We start from the raw sequence: 18,794 nt of genomic DNA on the forward strand, positions 1-18,794 counted from the left end.
TCATATTTCTTTAGCTTATATAATTTTTAACATAAGGGTGTGGGGGGTTCAAAAATTCTTTTGCGAGTGAGTTTCCAGCAGTTGCTTCACTTCCTTGGCTCATCGTTATCTCTCTATCTCGGGTTGATAGATCGACATCTTAATTCTTTAATGCCAAATGAAGAGGGTAGGAAGGAGTTACAGATCGGGATACAGAACATCATCGAATATGAGGATGCTAAAAGGGAGAGGACATGTTCATCTAGTGTTTCTCCAACCTAAAGGTTTCTCTGTGTCATTCCGATCCTTTTCACATTTTGTTCTATTTTGACTCCTCTATCTCCTCTCCTCTCATTGTTATTCTTTCTGTCGCAAGTGTTGTTTCATATTTCTTCTCGATTGCAATAATCGGTTCATGACTTTTACAATGTATTATCCATATTTCTTCGAAGTTGCATTCTACTCCTTTCTAGGCAACCACAGGGGTGGAGGAGAAATTGATGGCAATCGATAGAAGGAGAGAGGCGCGAGTACTATCAAGTTTCTGACGCACAATGGAGCAACTCCATCTATTGTAGAGTTTTCTTGGTACTTGCTCTATTTTTATTATTCCAAGAAAGGTAAAGCTAAGTGAGGGTTTAGATGAAGAACTTGTATAAATCTTTGAGAAGTTTAGTTTCACTAGTGTTGATGTTACGGTGTGAGTTAATGCATATTTCTCATATTTTCTTCAATATGCCATGATTGAATTTAGCATACAATTTGATCAATAATTCTTTTGTCTTCATATAATATTCGTTCAATCTGGATATTTTGATATTGTTTTGGTTTTATATTGTTTGAAGTTTCATATAGTCGGTTCTTGATTTAAAATCTGCTGTTGATTTTTATGATTATGGTTTTGTTGCGTTCGTCAATCCATTAGATCAAAACCCCTCTTGAATGTTGATATTTTGACGTTGATTAGATTTTATTTTGTTTAGAAAATTTAGCAAATGATTTAAATTTTTTTTTTTTGGAAGATGGCTTAATCATCGAGTAGGATTCACGCACAGGTCTATTTAGAGAAAGGAGCGTGGGATGTTATGCATGATATAGAGATAAATACTCCTTAGACCGGTGACCAAGTCTGAAGTTATTGCTCATCTCAACCACTTTTAGCTAATGAGGATAGATCTTTACATGGTTTTTGAAAATTTTCAACTTATCTAGCAAGATTTTTTAAAAAAAAAAAATACTACAGCGAGGGTTTGATTTCAAGGCCTTTTGCTAACAGCTCAAGTCCTTCAGCACTAAACTAAATTTGACTAATTTTCTTTGTTTTATTTCTTTATTCAATGTTTATATAGGTGGGACTTGAGGAATAAGAAACAACCAATTATTATTTAACCAATATAGTGATGCACGGGTAGCAATAGTGACTTTACAGTTGAGAGAACTCAAGTTCTTCTGAACATCCCACAATGATGGTTGAATCATCAATCCTAACAGAAGCTTGGGCTAAAAAAAAATTTATTCTTCATGTTTGCATTAAAGGTGACCTTTTGAAACAAGTAATTGATTAGGTAGCCGTTATATGTATCCTATGTAATTATTGATTATAAAATTAGGCTGTGTAATTGTTGAATCAAATATGTGAGTTTTATTTCGCTAACCATTTTATCTCTGATAATTTTTCTTATATTACATACCCTACTTTCATAATATAGAATAAGGTACCATATTTGTCTGATATGTAATTATTGACTATGGCATTATCCTACATAATTAATCAAATGTATGAGTTTCAACTCATTATCCTTTTTGTCTCTTTTAATTCAATCTTTTTAAAGGAACATACATTTACACACGTACATCACATATTCTAAAAAATGTTGATAATAAATCTATATGTATTGCATGTTTTGAAAATTTATGAATACTTTATTTTTAAAATTAAGTTGAAATTATGACTTGAAGTAGAAATGTGATATTCAACTGATTATTTTGCCATGATTCAACTTTTTATACCACATAAAAGATCACCAATTCATACTTGTGCAATGCACGGGTACTATACTAGTTGGAATAATAACATAAACATTGTTCAATTTTGTCAAAATTACAATTTTATTTTTCAAATCGATGCAAACTTTAATTGAAAATAAAAATGATATAATTTTAAGAAAAATTGAAATCTTTTATAATTTAGTATATAGATGTATGTGTGTGTATATATTAAAAGAAGGTTATATATATATATATATATATAATTAAAAAACATACAATTTCAAACAATTTAAAGGAACTTTTATAATTTCACAAAAAAAAGAGGAATTTTTATAATTTATTTTTTATTTAAACATAATATTTTTGTGTGTGGGAATTAGATGGCTTTTGTTTTTCAAAAATTTAAAAAGAGGATGGTTTAGTTTTGTTAAATGATGATTTTTAGGAGTGAGTCTCATAATACATATATATAATATAAAATTCTAACAAAGCACACCATCTATCTATTTATAAAACTATATATTATAAATAATAAGACTCATTTCTCATAATCTCATCAGATTTACATTAATTTGTTCATAATTTTACATTTTATAAATCTTAAATTGATATTGAGATTATTTCAATTTTTTATTAATATATTATGATGTTTCAATTTTTGACATCATCTGTGCAACATTTTATTTTCTTCATTTGAACGTACACAACTTGTTTTGATAAGATATAAAATGTGCTTAATTTTTTGTTTATTTTATGTTAGATGATATAAATCAAGAAAAATAACTTAATGATATAAAGAGATAAATACATATATGTTGATAATTACATGATATATTGATGATATAATTATGTGAATCTTAATGGAAAATAAAAGTTAAAAAAAATCCTGTGGTGGATGATTAACATTTTTAATTTTGGGGGAAAATAAATTTCATATTATTTTCAAAATAAGATGTGGGAGAGACTGGAGGCTAGAATGTTGGAGGTTTAGTGAGGGGCAATTTAGTATGTTTAATTTTATATTTTGATATTTGGTCTTCATAAATAATTACAATTTTTATGGTTCTATTCAGTAAATATTATTCTCTATGTGTTCTTCTCTCTAATTTTCTCTAAGAAAAATTGTGTTGGTTCTTCCCTAATAATAGATATGAAACAAATGAAACATGACATCTTTGTAACTAAAAAAACAAAGGAATTTACTTCTAATGAGATATAAAGAAGAGAAAAATAAGATTGTCTAGAGAAAATAAAAATTAACTAATTTATTCCTAAAATCTAGAAAAGCACATGTTTAGATAAATATGCAGTTGCTTTAGAATAATTATTATGAGGGTCCGTAAGGATAATTAATAATTTATAATAAATAGGTATAATACTAATATAATAATTCAACAAAACTATAAGTATAAACCAAAAATGCCTAAAACTTCTAATTTACAAAGATTAAAGACTATGACTTAAATAATTATTATTATAACTCAAACTCAGTTTATACTTGTGTTTGGGATGACAGGGAGGGACAAAAGTTGGATGAGCATTCATTATAACTCAAAACTAGCGTTTTCGTTCAATTCCAAGTATTGAATGTTAGCTATTTTAATTATTATATTATATTATTAGTAATATAATCTAAATGCTTTGGGGCAGTCTATTAGTCAATCTGGGCCTAATTTAGGTTTCAATATTTGCTTAGTCATTGTTAAAGTAATTAATGAGTTAGTTAATGATCTTAATAAGTTACTCTCTCCGTCCTTATTATAATGTCTAATTTTTTAAATAGGTTTGTTTCTTTTTATAAGATTTTTTTTGAGTTTGTCTGAACATTTAATGTATTATTACGTATTTTATCCCTAGTTTAATGCATTTAATGCATTCTTTTTCTTCATTTATCTCACTATTACTCTCTCACATCTATCCATTTATATATAGGGGTATATTTGAAAAAAATTGCATTTGCTACATATTAATTGCTTTTAACTAATTTTAACTGTTTTCTTAAATCACATAATTTAGTTAAAAAGATCTTATAATAAAGGACAGAGTAGTATTCCTAATATAATGACAGACTGAATAAGGGTGACATAGAAGTCCTCGTTTGGAATCACGAACTTATAAGCATGTTTTATGTAAGTTGAGATAAAATTTTTCTCATATATTTATCTCATATTTTGTAAACTATGATTGAAAAACTTCTCATAAATCATTTTAAACGGGCTCTAAGAAAATTTAATTGACCCAAGTCATGAGAGTCCCTTGCGACCTTTTCCCAGTGATGTTATTCCTAATTTCAAATTGAGAGATTTATTGATTACAGTTTCAAATCATTTAACCGGTAAAGAAGTAATTCGATTTATGTCTTTTCGCTGCTTGCTCTGTATTGTGGGAAATTATATGATTGTTTCGTTCTCATTTTCATATGATTTGTTTTAATTTATACTGAAAACTCATTGTTGTAACCCACCTCCAATCAAGTATGTTTCTTCTAAATAGTTCAACCATACACATTTCCAACCTGCAAACTAGCACCTAAATGCAATGCATTGTGATTAACTTTGTTCAAGTTAGCATTCAAATTTAATTAAATATAACTAAAATTAGTAGACAAAGCAGCAGCTTCCTCAGCTTGTGCCACATGTTTGATGATGGTGGCAAGGTCCTCTGTTTTATGGCTAAGACATAGGTATAAATGATGTTGTCAATGGCTAATAATTATCCTAGTGGCAATGCTACCCGTCACGCTTAGATGAAATTTCAAATTTAAACTTAGCACAACTTTAACCTATTTGATACAAAATATAAGTACAAAGGATGTTGTCAACGGCTAGTTATCGGTAACACTTACTATTTACTGTGTTTAGAAGTCTTTTATCCGTATTCTCGTTGATTCTTGCTCAAATGTCTTTCATGACCTGGCAAGAGATTTAGGACTTGTTTGGTTTCTTGTTTTGAAAACAATTTTTTGTTTTTAAAAATAGAAAAACAAAAAAATTTGTTTGGCAATTTGTTTTTAGTTGATTGTTTTAAAAAAACAAAAAAATAAAAATATTTTTTTAAAAACTGAAAAACCAAAACAACTTTTACATGTTTTCTTGTTTTTGTTTTTGTGTTTTTTATTTTTTTTGTTTTGAAAAATTAGAGAAATCTTCTTCTCTTCTCCTCTATTACCTACTACTTATCACTACCGGTAATAACTACCACTTGTCAAAGTGTAATTTTTTATTTTTAAATTTGATTTTTTAAAATTATTTTCCAAACAATTTTTTTGTTTTTTGTTTCCAAAACTTGTTCTTAAAAACAATTTTATAAAATTGTTTTGAAAATAAGAAAACAAAGAACAACAACAAACAGGGCCTTTCTCTTTGCTACACGATTTTTAATTTTTATAATACATCTCTATCAACAGTAATATTATCGTCTTTTGTTATACTTTTTTTTTTAAAATTCTATTTGTACTTTTTATTACCATAGGTCGTAAATCTCTTGTTTTCTTAGTATCATTTTGTCTCACTCCACCAAAAAAACTGATCTTGAACGATAAACTGACATTTTTGCCTTTTAACTCCTTTGCAAGGCAATGAGCTCTAAATATTGTGTATCCTGAATTATTTAAATCCTGCCTTCAAATATCAAAATTGTTACAATATTACTTTTTGCCGAACAGATTACCTTTAACTTCAAATGAATTTTATGTTAAAGAGTCTTTTGGTTTCTAAAATATTTAGAGAAGAGTTTAATAAGAATGGATGTACATCAATTGTTGCCCAAAAAAAAGATGTACATCAATCAATGCTTAGCGTGCTAATTCAAATGCTTTATAACCGATATTGCTTAAAAGATGTTGTGATTTGTGAAAGTTGCTGTTTAAAAAATGAAAGTATAATTATGCGTCCGAATCTTTAGTCCCATTTAAAGTTACCCTAAAAGATAACAAGTAAAATTTGTGCACTTAAACTGTTTTTGAATTTGGGAATATTATTTTTTTATTCTATAATTTTGACTTTTTTGTAACATAATTCATAAACTTTAACTTAGTATAACTTAGTGCTTTAAGAAAACTTATGTAACATAGTTCTTTAATTTTGACTTGATGTAATTTAATTCTTGTAGTTTAAACAATTTAAAATTTTAATTCGTAAATTTCATAAAATATATATTTATTTTTCTAAATATATTAACTAAAACTTTAAATAATTAAAATTATAAGAATTGAGTTGTATAGAGTCATAATTTTATTAGTTTATGGTTTAGAGATTGAGTTACAACAAAATTAAAAAAATATGGATCAAAAGCTTAATTTTTTTCCTTTTAAATTTTAACAAGTTAATTTCTACCTATTATATTATCTCCAGTCCTAAATATAAGAGTTAGTCTGATTTTCAATTTGATTGTAAATATAAGGTTTCAATCCACTTTGTCTATCATATTTATCTTTTTTTTTAAAGTAGTTCGTGTAGTAATCATATGTATTAAAAGTTTCATTAAATTATAATTTTACTTAATACATATAATTAATAACGATATTTTAGAGAAAAAATACTTATTTGTTATAAATAATTAATTTAAATAATTTTTTTAATTTACTCAAATTATTTAATTAGTTTTTATATTAAAAATATGGCATGCGGCAATTGATTCTTAATATAAATGATTTTCAGTTCATTTTCTCCCTCAAAGCAGAGAAGGCAAAAGGGCGGTTTATCCGTTTGCTGCCAGCATTTGGAAATGCGAAGCTCATGACTTCGATGGAAGCGGGAAGTCTCCTCAAGTGTCGATTCCTTACTAGCACTTCGTTTCGACCCGCCGCAAAATCCTCATCATTTCCTTCTCTTCCTCCAATTTTCTCGTTCCACTTCGGGGTTTCATCCTCGTCGTCTTCTTCTTCCCATTCTCCAATCACGAATTCCAAACCTAATTACAGAGTGCCCAAGCCCAAACGAGACTGGATCGCCGATTGGGTCTCCCAGAATGACGACACTGTTCGTACTTTACCCATCTACATTGGCGCCGCTTCCCTCTTGGTCGTTCTCTTTAATCGCGCCCTTTATGGCATCGCTCCTGTTGCTGATGCTAGCAGGTTCCCATTTACACACACACACACACACACATTTACATATATATATATATATATATATTTTATATTTTGGAATTTCGAGCAAGTAGACTGTTGAGCTCTAGCTTAATGTTTTTCGTTTACAATTCAGTTTAATTTCTACTGGGGCTTTGTAGTTTGCGTTGTCATGTAAGATTGCCGCAATCTTTATTGGTATGGTAAAGTTGTATTGCTTGAATTAGTTTGCTGGGAGTTACACCACGTGTTTTCCTTTGAGAAGAAAACAAAATATAGCATTGGATAATTCGGACTAATGGAGACAAAATTTGCATTGATAAACTGTAAAACGTGGTTCCCACTTTCTACAAGCAAATCCATTTTTCTTCCTTTTTTGCATTCTTCATCATACAGTGAAAGTACATATTAAATTAACTCCATCTTCATTTTGTCACTTGATATTTAACTATCGACGGCCTATTGCCGCCTCTGCCTTTAAACTACAATGTTGAAATCTCATAATTCAAAACCAGACCACCATTTACATCCTAATCCATCCATGCTTGGAATTTAAAATTCAGCATTGTAGCCTATTAATCTTTAAGGATTAAAATGGAATAACTGTACTTAGGTAAGTTATTTCCTAATGTTGCTAGTGTAAGGTGAGTCGCAATGACATGTAATATTGGCAAAGCTGCTAATCTTTGATTGCGTGATATAGCGGGTTGTGGGATGTTCTGTTACCGAAGGTTGAAAGGCTTAACTACCTTGGTGGAAGTATTGTAACAGATCATGTACATAGTGAGATCTTTGAGTTGCTTGTTCTAATTAACACTTAAGAAATTGATACCCTGCTGCAGTTCACAATCTAGAGCGGACCTCTTGACTGTAGCATTGGCTGTCACCAATGTCTTAACTGGTCTGGTATGGCTGTCTATAAGACCAAAATCTATTGCTACGGTGAGCTCCTTGCATCTTAAGTTGAAGCGCTCCCTTCCCTCTTCTTGACTAAATTCTTATATTTCTTAGTTTTTATTCAAAACTTTTCTTCCTATTATTCTTATATAGGTAGATCCCCAAGGAGTTGAATGTAAGAGGGTGTGTAGTCCTCTCCCTGACTATGCAGTTACTGAGCTGCTCTGGTAATGTACATTATATTCGCCTGTCAACTTTATTCGCATTCATCCTTCCTCCTGTTGACTCCAGTGCATTCTTCATCTCTAGAAGTTAAATCCAACATTGCGTCTTAGACTTCATATCTCTTATAATTTGAAATTCCAATTTGGAAATGATGATGAATGAGTAAAAAAACTGTAGTTTATGCAATGATGTGTGATGCTTTTACATACTTTGTATTCATGTCATTAGAAATTATAGCAAGGTCTTCTACATGTGATGATAACAGTGTCGATATGACTTGAAGCCAAAAAAATCATCTTGATTTATGGACTAGGATATAAATTCATGTACAAGCAAGGATTTATTGCTTTACTGCTTCCTTTACTAATGGTTTATTTGGTCCTCTATTCTTAGGGTGTGGGAATCTCTATCAGATGTCACACGCTGCAGATCACTTGTTATTGTTTATGAAAACGTTTGTGTGCTTCAAATTGGTTGCGCAGCAGAAGCTTCTTCTAGGAAGGGGGAGGCCGTTAATGTGGATGCCGATAAATTAATGCGAGGAACATTATATCAGGGTGTTATAAAATCTGGGGCTCGTATGTTTAAAACACTGAACCTTCGTTAACTCTTTATTTTATATAATAGTTGACAGCTAGACAAGTCAATCGTAATTCAGGGAGATGCATGTTAATGTGAATTTTAACCAAGTCTTATCTAAATGTGCAGAGAGTTACTTGGCTAACCTATCTCTTTATCCTGGGAAATCTGAGCTGCCATTTTTGCCTTCAAACACTCAGGTATCATGTTTATATATTAACGTCTGCCACTCCACTGCCTTTTCTCTTAACTTGAGAGATTTCCATGCGAGTCCTTTTAAATTGTGTCTGTCTAAATGTTAAACAGATATTCAAGGTATTTCTCGAACACGAAATTTTTTTTTTAAAAAAAATAAAAAATAGTAGATGTTTAGGAATCAGTATATATAATCACTTGTCTCTCATTAGTTTGACAAGAAGCTTACTTGATTTTCTGGGAGCTGATCCCTTTAATTGAATTCGACTAGGCGATGTGGAGAAAATGTCGAGTTCAATGGCTTCAGCTATACTTTGGCATTAGAAAATTCTTTGGTTGTCAAAAATTCCCCACCCACCTTCGAAACACCAAAAAAAGAAAAAAAAAATGTCACACTTGTCATTAGTATGGATGCCCGAGGAAGAAACAAGCAAAGAAAAACGAACAAAAATCTATCAGTGTAGTCAATCATGAACTAGTCAAAACCCATAAAATTGATAGCCTAAATAGTTCAAACGAGTTATGGTTTTCAAAAATTTTTCATTTTTTTAAATCAAGTCTTGTTTCTAAGCTATGATTTATGCATAAGCATTAGGAAGAGAATGCCAGTGGGCAACTGGATGATAAATATATGCACACTGCAAATATTTTTCATCTCATAATTATTTTATTTTTATTTAAAATTATATAGTAACTTTTTTACAATTTTTTACCAACACAATTATTATGTTTCTAGGCAGTAATTTTGCAACCACTTGGAGACAAAGGAATTGCAATTATTGGTGGTGACACAATACGAGGTTTCACTACTTCTGACCAGGTATAGTTGCATAACATTTATGTCCTCATTTTTAGGATATAATGCCTCCGGATTGATTTATAAGAAACAACTTATATTTAAAATTTAACTACAAATTTTTTAAAATAAATAGACCAGGAGGTGATATAAATTTGTCAAATTGCTCTCATCTTTGTGTTGGTGTTAAATTTAACATTTGTCAAAATGCGACATGCTATGGTGTTAAATTTAACATCTTAATGCTTGAAATCCAAAAAATTTAGGATTATAGAATTATGGTTCTTGAGGATGTCAAGGTTCAAATTCTCCGTCTCCAAGACATGACAATGCTATCAGTACAATTTTTAGGTTTTGCACATAATTAATGCCCATAACATATACCCCAGTGATCAAACTCAGTAACTTGCATGTATACTATGTGGGTTGGTGACGTAAATATTAAAATGATTACAGGCATGGATTACTCTTATTGGAGAAAAGCTGGATTCTACCCTTGCAAAACATGCGAGGCAGCTTCAACTTACTTCACAAGATTCAATTTGAAGACGTTAGAAGGTATTGAATTTAGGGGGAAAAGCATGCGATGTAACCTATGATATTTTGATTATATTAGATTTTACCGTCCATCTATCGTAAATATTTCAGTTGATTTCGTTGCCATTGGGAGGGTCAAATTGACCCATACACATTAACAGATCCCTCAAAAAAAAAAAAAAAAACAAAGCACTACTCTCTCTGGCGCGCGTGCGCGCACAAAAACACAAGGCAGTTCTACTATGATTTGTAAATCATTCGTAGTATTCATATATAGTAAGACGATCTTTAGTACAAGAGTTAATTTGATTTTTAATTCATAATATTCTACCATTTTGTTTTTAATACTTATTTATTTTTTTAGAAATAATCATTGTAGTAGTTGTACATGTTAAAAGTTATATCAACTGATAGTTTTAATCAATAAATATGATTAGCAACACGATATTGTAGGAAAAACAATACTTATTTATTATAAATAACTAATTTAATTTTTTTTAATCTCTTTAAATTAGTTAATTAAGTCTTGCATTAAGAACTAGAGCTAATACAGTGACATCCAAGGTTTGTGGTTTCTAGAAACCGTTATGTCTACATCTAATCCATTATGTTACGGTTGCTCAGTATACTGAAAATTTAGAACTTTATCATGTTCTGTCGGTCGTTTCCCTGCAATATAATGAAGTTGGGATTGAATGTTTTAGGTTGTTAAATAGCATATTTACCAATAATATACCTTCAGCCAAACTACCACTACCTTGAAGAGCATCCGCATTCCAAGTTCCGAAATTAAAGGGGATAGTATACACTTTCTAGAAATGTTGTAGCACCTGTTGCTCTTCGGCTTTTGATTTTTTTCGCTGACCATCCGCCTATTATTCTCTCTAAAAAATATTAACCTTGAGTCCTTGACAAGTTCCGTGCATGAGTGAATTAACGTGAAAACTTGTGTTTTCGTTGTTTTCTGCACATGTCTTTCGACACCTCTAGGTTTGTCAAATGATAGAAATCCTCGAGGTGCGCAGAAAAGAACTTTGACTGAGTACCAATCTTGTTTTGCTTCAGAGCATTATCGTAATTATGTTAGTTCAATCATTGATAATAATCATGTTTTTGCCGGCTTGAAAATGTCAGAGCTAATGGATGACATGACAGGAAACAAACACAGATCATTCAACTGGAGAAGAATGAATTAAAAGTGAAAATACAGGAATCCATTCATATTGCTGCTAATATACAACCGTGTGAGCCCTGTGAAGTATGTTTTCATGTTTATAGAAATCATTAAACAAGAGAGGGGAAAGAAGAAAACAAAATTTCTGTTACCTAGAATCCCCCCCAAAAACAATGAAAAGAATGAATGCCTACGGCTATGGTTATTGTGCTTTACAAGGGTGCCTGGTGACCCTGATAGAATAATGTCCCCATATTTATAGGAATGACCTTTCCCAGGGTAGAACCCCTGTTACAGGCTCAGCAAAACGTGACAAAAGGAAGTCCTTCAAGCCAGTATCCCAAACCTCACAAAACTGCAGCCTCCAGTTAGGTGGTTCAATGGCTTCTGTTCCCAGCCCTGGTGCTCTATCTTTTGATCCTTTGTTTTGGTCTTCTTGCCAGTCAACAACATAGGTAGCAACCCTTCTGAAGAACTTAGCCTTGAAGGTCTCCCACACCTGATACTTGTAGTGGTTTATTATAGCAGTACTCTCAGGCATGTTCTGATATTTGTACCCATTCCTCAGCTGAAAATGGTGCACCACATTCAGAAGACTAGTGTCAAGCAAATCTGGCCTCACTATTGACTTGTGTCTCTCAGGGCTCTGAAGCCTGCATGTGTACCCTATAGTCACTCCTCTTTTAGGTGGCGAGCGCAACCCAGAAGGACCAAAGCTATGACAAGCTGTTCTTATCTCTGCAATTTTTGAGGATGACAAGTTTGCTACCACAGATTTGAGTGAGTTCTCACCAGGAACATCATGCCCGAACTGGTGATGAAATTCATTGGGGAAGTAAAAGAACTCATCAACATCGAAGAATCCGACCCATTTGCACTCATCTCTTGCTCTCAAAGCACAGTGAGAAAAGCCTGCTTCCTGAGTCTTAATCCATGGCCAGGTTTGCCTACTAACATTATACCCTTGCAGGTCAAGTTCATGAATCACCTTCTCTATATCATCATCACTGTTGTTGTCGTAGATGAACCATCGTTCAACTCCAAGCCAGGAATGGTACATAATCCATTCTCTTAGCGCAGATGCCTGGTTCCACACCATAGTGCAAGCACAAAGCTCATGTTTCTTTGTCTTTCCTTTTCTCTTCTGAGCTTGAGGACTTGAGCTTCGAACTCTTGCCACAGAAGGCAAAAGCTCGCGAACCGGGCGCCTTATGTGGCCGCTCAAATGGCTGACGGTAACCCGAATTCCCTGAGCCTTATCTGGGCTGTTTCTGATACCTCTTGGCAGTAAACATCTCACCACTTCTTGAGCAACTGAAACTGCTTTGGTTGTGAGCAGAAAGTTGTTTTCTTTGCCCAAATTCTTCAACCCAAAGTGGCAGAGGAACTTGGTCGGATCTGATATCTTGTGGGGTCGAAGATTCAATCCTTTAACAAATACAACGGTGGTGTTCCCATCCAAAATCGCTTCATACGCTACCTTGTCCCATGACTGAGCAGTCTGGTTCACCAGCGAGTCCCAATCCCGGCGACCCACCTCGCCACGCTGGCGCAAATCCACGGCGGCGGCTGAATAGCTCATCTGAGGAATTGGGCACCTCACAATGGATCTGAACTCATCGTAGTCGTCGGTGGACAGCACGGACTGAGTTTGAATATCGGCGAGCTGGTTACTGCCTTCGTCAGAGGAACCGTTGAAGAGCTTGTAGTATATACACTCCAAATCTTGGCTCCGCCGGAGAATTTTGTTGCTTACCATCAAAACCACATGGTCAGGGAAAACAATCCGATCTTCAACTCTCAAGGGGAGCAATTTGGGGTCAGAAGAGGCTAGAACCGAGCGACTTGCAGAAGAGGACAAAAGTGATAAGGGAGATGTGATAATGGCGGGGCGAAAAGGTGACGAAGAAATAGAGAAGCGATCGGAGGATAAGAAGAAGAGGAAGACGAAGAAGGAGGAGCAGAGAAAAAGGGACCTCAAGGAGAAGTAGTGGGTCAGGGAGAAAGCGCCAGTACCGACACGCTTCCTCTTCCGGCGTTGCCCAGGGTCCATCATTTTCTGAATCTTCTCCGAGTCACAGAGAAAGAGTTAAAAATCCAAGCTTTAAGTAGCAGTAGAAGAAGAAGAAGGATTGGGCAAGACGCGAAATACACAGATCTGGGAGACGACAAGGCTGAAGAAGAAGAAGCAGAAGAAGGCAACAAGTTCTGGAGAAATAAAGAAGGCAAGGAGCGCGGTGGACGCGTAAGATAGTTGAGCCCCGCAAAGACCAAAAGCTGAAAGGAAGAGAGAGAGAAAGTGCGGTGGAATGTCCAGAGAATCAGAGAGAGAGAGAGAGAGGCTTGAAGTGGGGACTGGGGAAGTAGTATATTGCTGTTGGCATCGTATTCGCTGGTTACAGCGCGTGACGGTGACAAATTCTTTTATTGTTTTTTCTGGGTTGCTTTTTTGGTTATTATTTATTGCAGAAAAGAAGCATTAAATTAAAGGAACAACATTTGTACCACAGTCTTGAAGAGAGAGAGAGGGGGGGGGAGGGAGAGAGGAATCGTAAAAAAGCAAAGGTTGGATTGTGCGGCTTGGATGGGATTGGGGATGGGGAGGATAGGGCTCCCATGGAATTTTGCCAGTTTGCCATGAGAACAATATTATAGCTTTGCTTGTCGAAGGGAAATTCTCTCGACTGGTGGGTCCCAACCTGTGACTTGCTTTACAAATACTGAAGCCATTTATCTTATGACGTGTAATTTTTTTAATTTATTTTCAAGTTTTTACTTTCAACCATTTTGGGGAATGCGTCTGTCTGGGAGCAGGTAAAAAAGGTCGGAGGAGACACTCTTTGACTTGAAGGTCTTTTCGGGTATTTTGGATTGGTCGGAACATATTTAAGAATCTTTTAGAATTTGTCGTTTTTATTTCCTAAAAATAAAAAATATATAAATATATAATTGAGAAATGAGAAGTGGTCTTACCGAGTAGCCGACTGGACAAAGTCCGTCAAACTTGGGGGATTCAAAGTTCAGAACTCGCGTGCTGTAACGAGACCTAGACTTCATTGCTTCATTTTTGTAAAATTTACCCATGATAAATAATCTTCTTCTCTCTCTTTTTTTCTTTTTTAATTTTCAGAAAGGAAATGTTGTTTTTTAATAAAGAAAATATATTGTTCTTAATTTTGACTCAAAGTTAAACATTTCATAAAGATTACGTAAGTTCATACATGCTTGTATGATCATGTTTTGATAGCTCCCATCTGAGTTTCAGAACCATAAATAAATGTTTTGATAACTCAAAGTTGTATTTTTTTTTTCTAAAATAGTCTTTCTAATAATGATATTTATAACCAACATACTTGATTAGCAAGGATATTTTAGGAAAGACAACACTTATTTATTACAAATAACTAACTTAATTTATTTCTTTAATCTTCTCAAAGTAATCAATTAGCTCTTATAATTAGGATCGGAGGTAGTATATTTTTCTAAAGATTAGCTTCCTTGTAGATGCATCCTACGGTAGATGGTGTATAGATATCCACACGTGTCATTAGGGATCTTGTGTGAGAGATAGTGAAAGTGGATGTATAATACAATATCGTATCTCTTCGCCTCTTTTTCGAATTCTATTTATAAGTCACATCTTAACTGTATATTTACAGTTAAGAAAAAGAAACTTAAAATTCATTTAAACTTGCTTTAAAACTTAACAAATGTTCAATGTCTTCATATTTATACGTACATTTTTTGAGAAAATAACAATCTACTGCGCACAATAATGTTCACAAATTTTTTTACACATTTGTGATTTATAAATATGGCCAATGATAATAATATTCTCTCCCTACATTATAAATAGATTAAGAGAGTATGTGGACACACATATATATGATTGAGATTAATTATGAGCTGTAAATGGATGATTGAGATAAACAGATTTGAATCCCTTTAATTGAGGCTTATTCCATGAGGGATGAGTTTTTTTTTTTTTTTTGTTGGTACAAAGAGGGATGAGTTGTTATTACTATTTTTCTTTTTCTTTTTTTTTAACCAGGAACGAGGGATGAGTTATTAGACGTTGCGATTTAATAGTGTTTGAAGAGTAATTACAAATTTAATTTACAAATAAATAAATGCAGATTTTAATCTTAACTCCTCCTTCAATACCATTAGATTCACAATTTAATAGCTAATATCCCACAATTTAGCCTCAATTAAGGGGATTCAAATATGAGATGGACTCCTATTGAATTCAAATATATTTAAAGATATTTTTTTTTTGTGCAACATTCCAAAAACCTTCCAACATAACCTAAAAAAACTTTTTCTTTAACACAGTTTCATGAAAACGTCTTTAAAATAACCAACTTTGTTATACATAATTATATGTGTGTGTGTTATATCTTCTCTAAGCACGAACAAGCTGATAATAAACAATGTATAAATATGAGAGACAAAATGGAATGAGGTCTTATATTTAGGACCAAAATAAAAATCAAACAAGGTCTTATATTAAGGATAGGAGGCAGTATAATTATATATGTGTGTGTGTTCTATCTTCTCACCGCATGAACAAGCTGATAATAAACAATAGGATTTCAATTATTACTTTGCCAATTATGGAGCACCAAGGGCTATTATGAGTCAGAAATTCAGGATTATGATTTATTTATTTTTATTTAGTTTCCATTGTGCCAGAATAGTTTTTATTGACTTGATTCTCATTTATAATTCGGGTCAGAATTCAGGGAGACAATTACGATATCATTGGTCCAAATTTAATTAATTAAATATTATAAATTCAAAACTTATAATTGTGTTATGCATGGTTGTCACGTTGAGGAGACACGCAAGGTGGAATGCCTAACATGAGTTGGATTGCAACATAATTTATCATTATTAATGTTAATAATGTGCTTTTTTGGGGCTATGATCTCTTGGACATGATATTTATTCCTTTTTTTTTATTTACCAGCAGTTTTTTTAAATAAATAAATTAAATTATCATGGGAGAAAGACACAAAATACCCCAAATCTAAAATACGAGTTCAAAATCCGGACATCAGATAAATATTATAAAGTCTCTAAAGAGAATAAGTTAGATTAAATTTTGTAGCCCCAATCACTACTACTCCTCCTCCTTCGATTCTTAATATAAAACGTAATTATAGAGTTGATATGAGTCATATATATAAAATCTAATTCATATGTATTAATTTTTTTCAAATTAATCATATTAATATTTTATCAACAATAATCAAATATGAGAGGGATGAAAGGAATTAAAAAAGATACTTAGAGTGTTTTAGAAGAAACATATTATGTTAAGAAATTTAACTAATATCCTTAATTTAATTAAATTACTTAATTGTGTCTTATATTAAGGACTAGATGAGATGAGTAATATTTTTCAATACAAAAACAAATTGTTTTGTGAAATTAGTTGTCATTAATTTCTTCCCTTATGAATACAATTATATGATATTATAATCCCTAAATAAAGGATATATATATATTAATACAAAAAATTTGCCAACATTTTAATATAAACACGCATGATATCAACAAGTGCACTCTCTCTCATTCCATTTTCTTAATTTTTTTTTTTGAGACATGCCGCCCATACACTTTATTTTCTTTCAATCATTATGAGTATTTATAACTTTTTCGTCATGTAATACTAGCTTTGTTCTTTAATATAAGAGTTAATTGATTAATTTAAATATATTAAAAAAAACTACTTAAGTTAGTTATTTGTAACAAATAGGTATTATTTTTCCTAAAATATCCTTACTAATTAAGTATATTGACTAGAATTACCATTATAATAAGAACTATCTTAAAAAAATAAATATAAGAGACAAACTAAATTAGAGTCTTATATTTAAAATCAAAATAAAAATAAAATGATGTTTTATATTAAGAATGAAAGGTAGTATATACATGCAAAAACACAATGTGTGCAAATGGGATTAAAAGAAGATAAAATTTTTCAGTATAATTTTTTAATTGCCATCTTTAATAGCACATACGTCAAACCATGTGCTGGCATATCATTATAAGATTATTTTAAGACGCATCATTGAACTTATTGTCCAAGAAAAAGCATCATTGCATTTTTTTTTTTAGGGTTTCCTTTTTTAAATTTAGGTTAGGATCCAAAAAGGTTCCTGATTCCTAATATTAGTCTTCTTTTTTTTAAAAAAAAATTGATTTCTATGGCTTTGGCTTAAATCCATCGATCCCTTTGGTAAATTGAGCAATTGACAGCGTCATTGGAATTTTAGGTGGCTCAACGCAACACGTTAAAGTGGTTTATTTCCTATGATTATGTTTGCATCAATCAGTTATTTTTTTTACTGGTAATATTATTTTTCTTCAATTATTAACTATATTTATGTTATTTTCCCGTCCCCAGTGGAGAGAGGATATTATTGTAAAACTAAAACGGTACAAACATCATCTAACCATTACAGGCTCAATATAATGAAGCTCACACAGATAATTCAAACTCATAATTTCATAATTGAAAAAAAAAAGATAAAAATGTTTAGTGTCATTTGAGTCACAAAACTATAAATAATACCCAAAGCACGTACAATAATACAAATGCAGACTCATCTATGGTTTAAAACAATAACAAGCCATTTCACATGGATTTATATTGGTTAACAATCTGACTGGTCCGATCATTCAGTTTAGTCTGATTTCAATAACACTTTTTAAGCTATTCGACTTAAGACTAAATGATTTTCTTAAAAAGAACTGTCCTTTATAAGGGGATTAAAAGTTTAGTTGGAGGAAGTATGGTATAAATCAGGTCCTTATTGGATCTCAGCTTGGCATCATTCGATAAACGGACCCTAAGTCAATCTAAACGGACCCTAAGTCGATTGTTGTTAGTGCCAGATACCCCCGTGAATTAGTCCCCAAAAAAATATTAGACTATAATAAAATCAAAATCACATAAATTAAATAATTAATTTATATATATTTTGCTGAATTAATTTATACACACATTCATACACACTTATATAGAAAGAGAAACACACCAAACAAAAAACATCGTATGGGGATTTTATTAACATTTTTTTTTTGACATACGGAATATACTAAAGATTCAATCTTATTTTTTGTCTATTATCAAGAAACGTTCTATGGAAGTGAAACCAAACAGGGTCTTATAGTTAGTATGGATTTACAGGGTGGTTTGGTGTCGGATATTGGAGTGGATTGCTTTTATAAAAGGAGAGATGCTTTGCTTCACAAACCAATAATGGAATTAGTGCCTTCAAAGTAATCACAAATATACTTATAACACATATTGTACACTTGTCAATTAAACTCACATTCTTGCC

At 32.0% G+C, this 18,794-nt stretch overlaps 2 protein-coding genes across 2 annotated transcripts; one reads left to right on the forward strand and one right to left on the reverse strand.

Annotated features, from left to right (window-relative positions):
- The first annotated feature begins 6,590 nt into the window (after nucleotides 1–6,590).
- LOC114725286 (protein COFACTOR ASSEMBLY OF COMPLEX C SUBUNIT B CCB4, chloroplastic) lies at nucleotides 6,591–10,581 on the forward strand. The gene is made up of 7 exons (XM_028911784.1): nucleotides 6,591–7,045; nucleotides 7,879–7,978; nucleotides 8,087–8,160; nucleotides 8,552–8,736; nucleotides 8,867–8,937; nucleotides 9,669–9,752; nucleotides 10,185–10,581. The coding sequence occupies exons 1-7, from the start codon at nucleotides 6,591–6,593 to the stop codon at nucleotides 10,272–10,274; spliced, it is 1,059 nt and encodes a 352-aa protein (XP_028767617.1). The 3' UTR covers nucleotides 10,275–10,581.
- An 876-nt stretch (nucleotides 10,582–11,457) lies between these two features.
- On the reverse strand, nucleotides 11,458–13,899 carry LOC114725287 (glycosyltransferase family 92 protein RCOM_0530710). The gene has a single exon (XM_028911785.1). It carries the CDS (start codon nucleotides 13,493–13,495, stop codon nucleotides 11,696–11,698), a length of 1,800 nt encoding a protein of 599 aa, XP_028767618.1. The 5' UTR covers nucleotides 13,496–13,899; the 3' UTR covers nucleotides 11,458–11,695.
- Between the last annotated feature and the right edge of the window lie 4,895 nt (nucleotides 13,900–18,794).

The sequence above is a fragment of the Neltuma alba genome, unplaced genomic scaffold, assembly GCF_004799145.2.
Source record: "Neltuma alba isolate B1F8T4 unplaced genomic scaffold, ASM479914v2 tig00012239_pilon, whole genome shotgun sequence".
In the NCBI taxonomy this organism is placed as follows: Eukaryota; Viridiplantae; Streptophyta; class Magnoliopsida; order Fabales; family Fabaceae; genus Neltuma; species Neltuma alba.

Bases quoted from the DNA above. Each gene is read 5' to 3' on its own strand.
- LOC114725286 (XM_028911784.1), top strand. From the start codon at position 6,591: ATGCGGCAATTGATTCTTAATATAAATGATTTTCAGTTCATTTTCTCC. The intron at 8,737-8,866 runs GTATGTTTAAAA...CTAAATGTGCAG, and splicing joins TGTTATAAAATCTGGGGCTC to AGAGTTACTTGGCTAACCTA. The intron at 9,753-10,184 runs GTATAGTTGCAT...AAATGATTACAG, and splicing joins GTTTCACTACTTCTGACCAG to GCATGGATTACTCTTATTGG.
- LOC114725287 (XM_028911785.1), bottom strand. From the start codon at position 13,495: ATGATGGACCCTGGGCAACGCCGGAAGAGGAAGCGTGTCGGTACTGGC.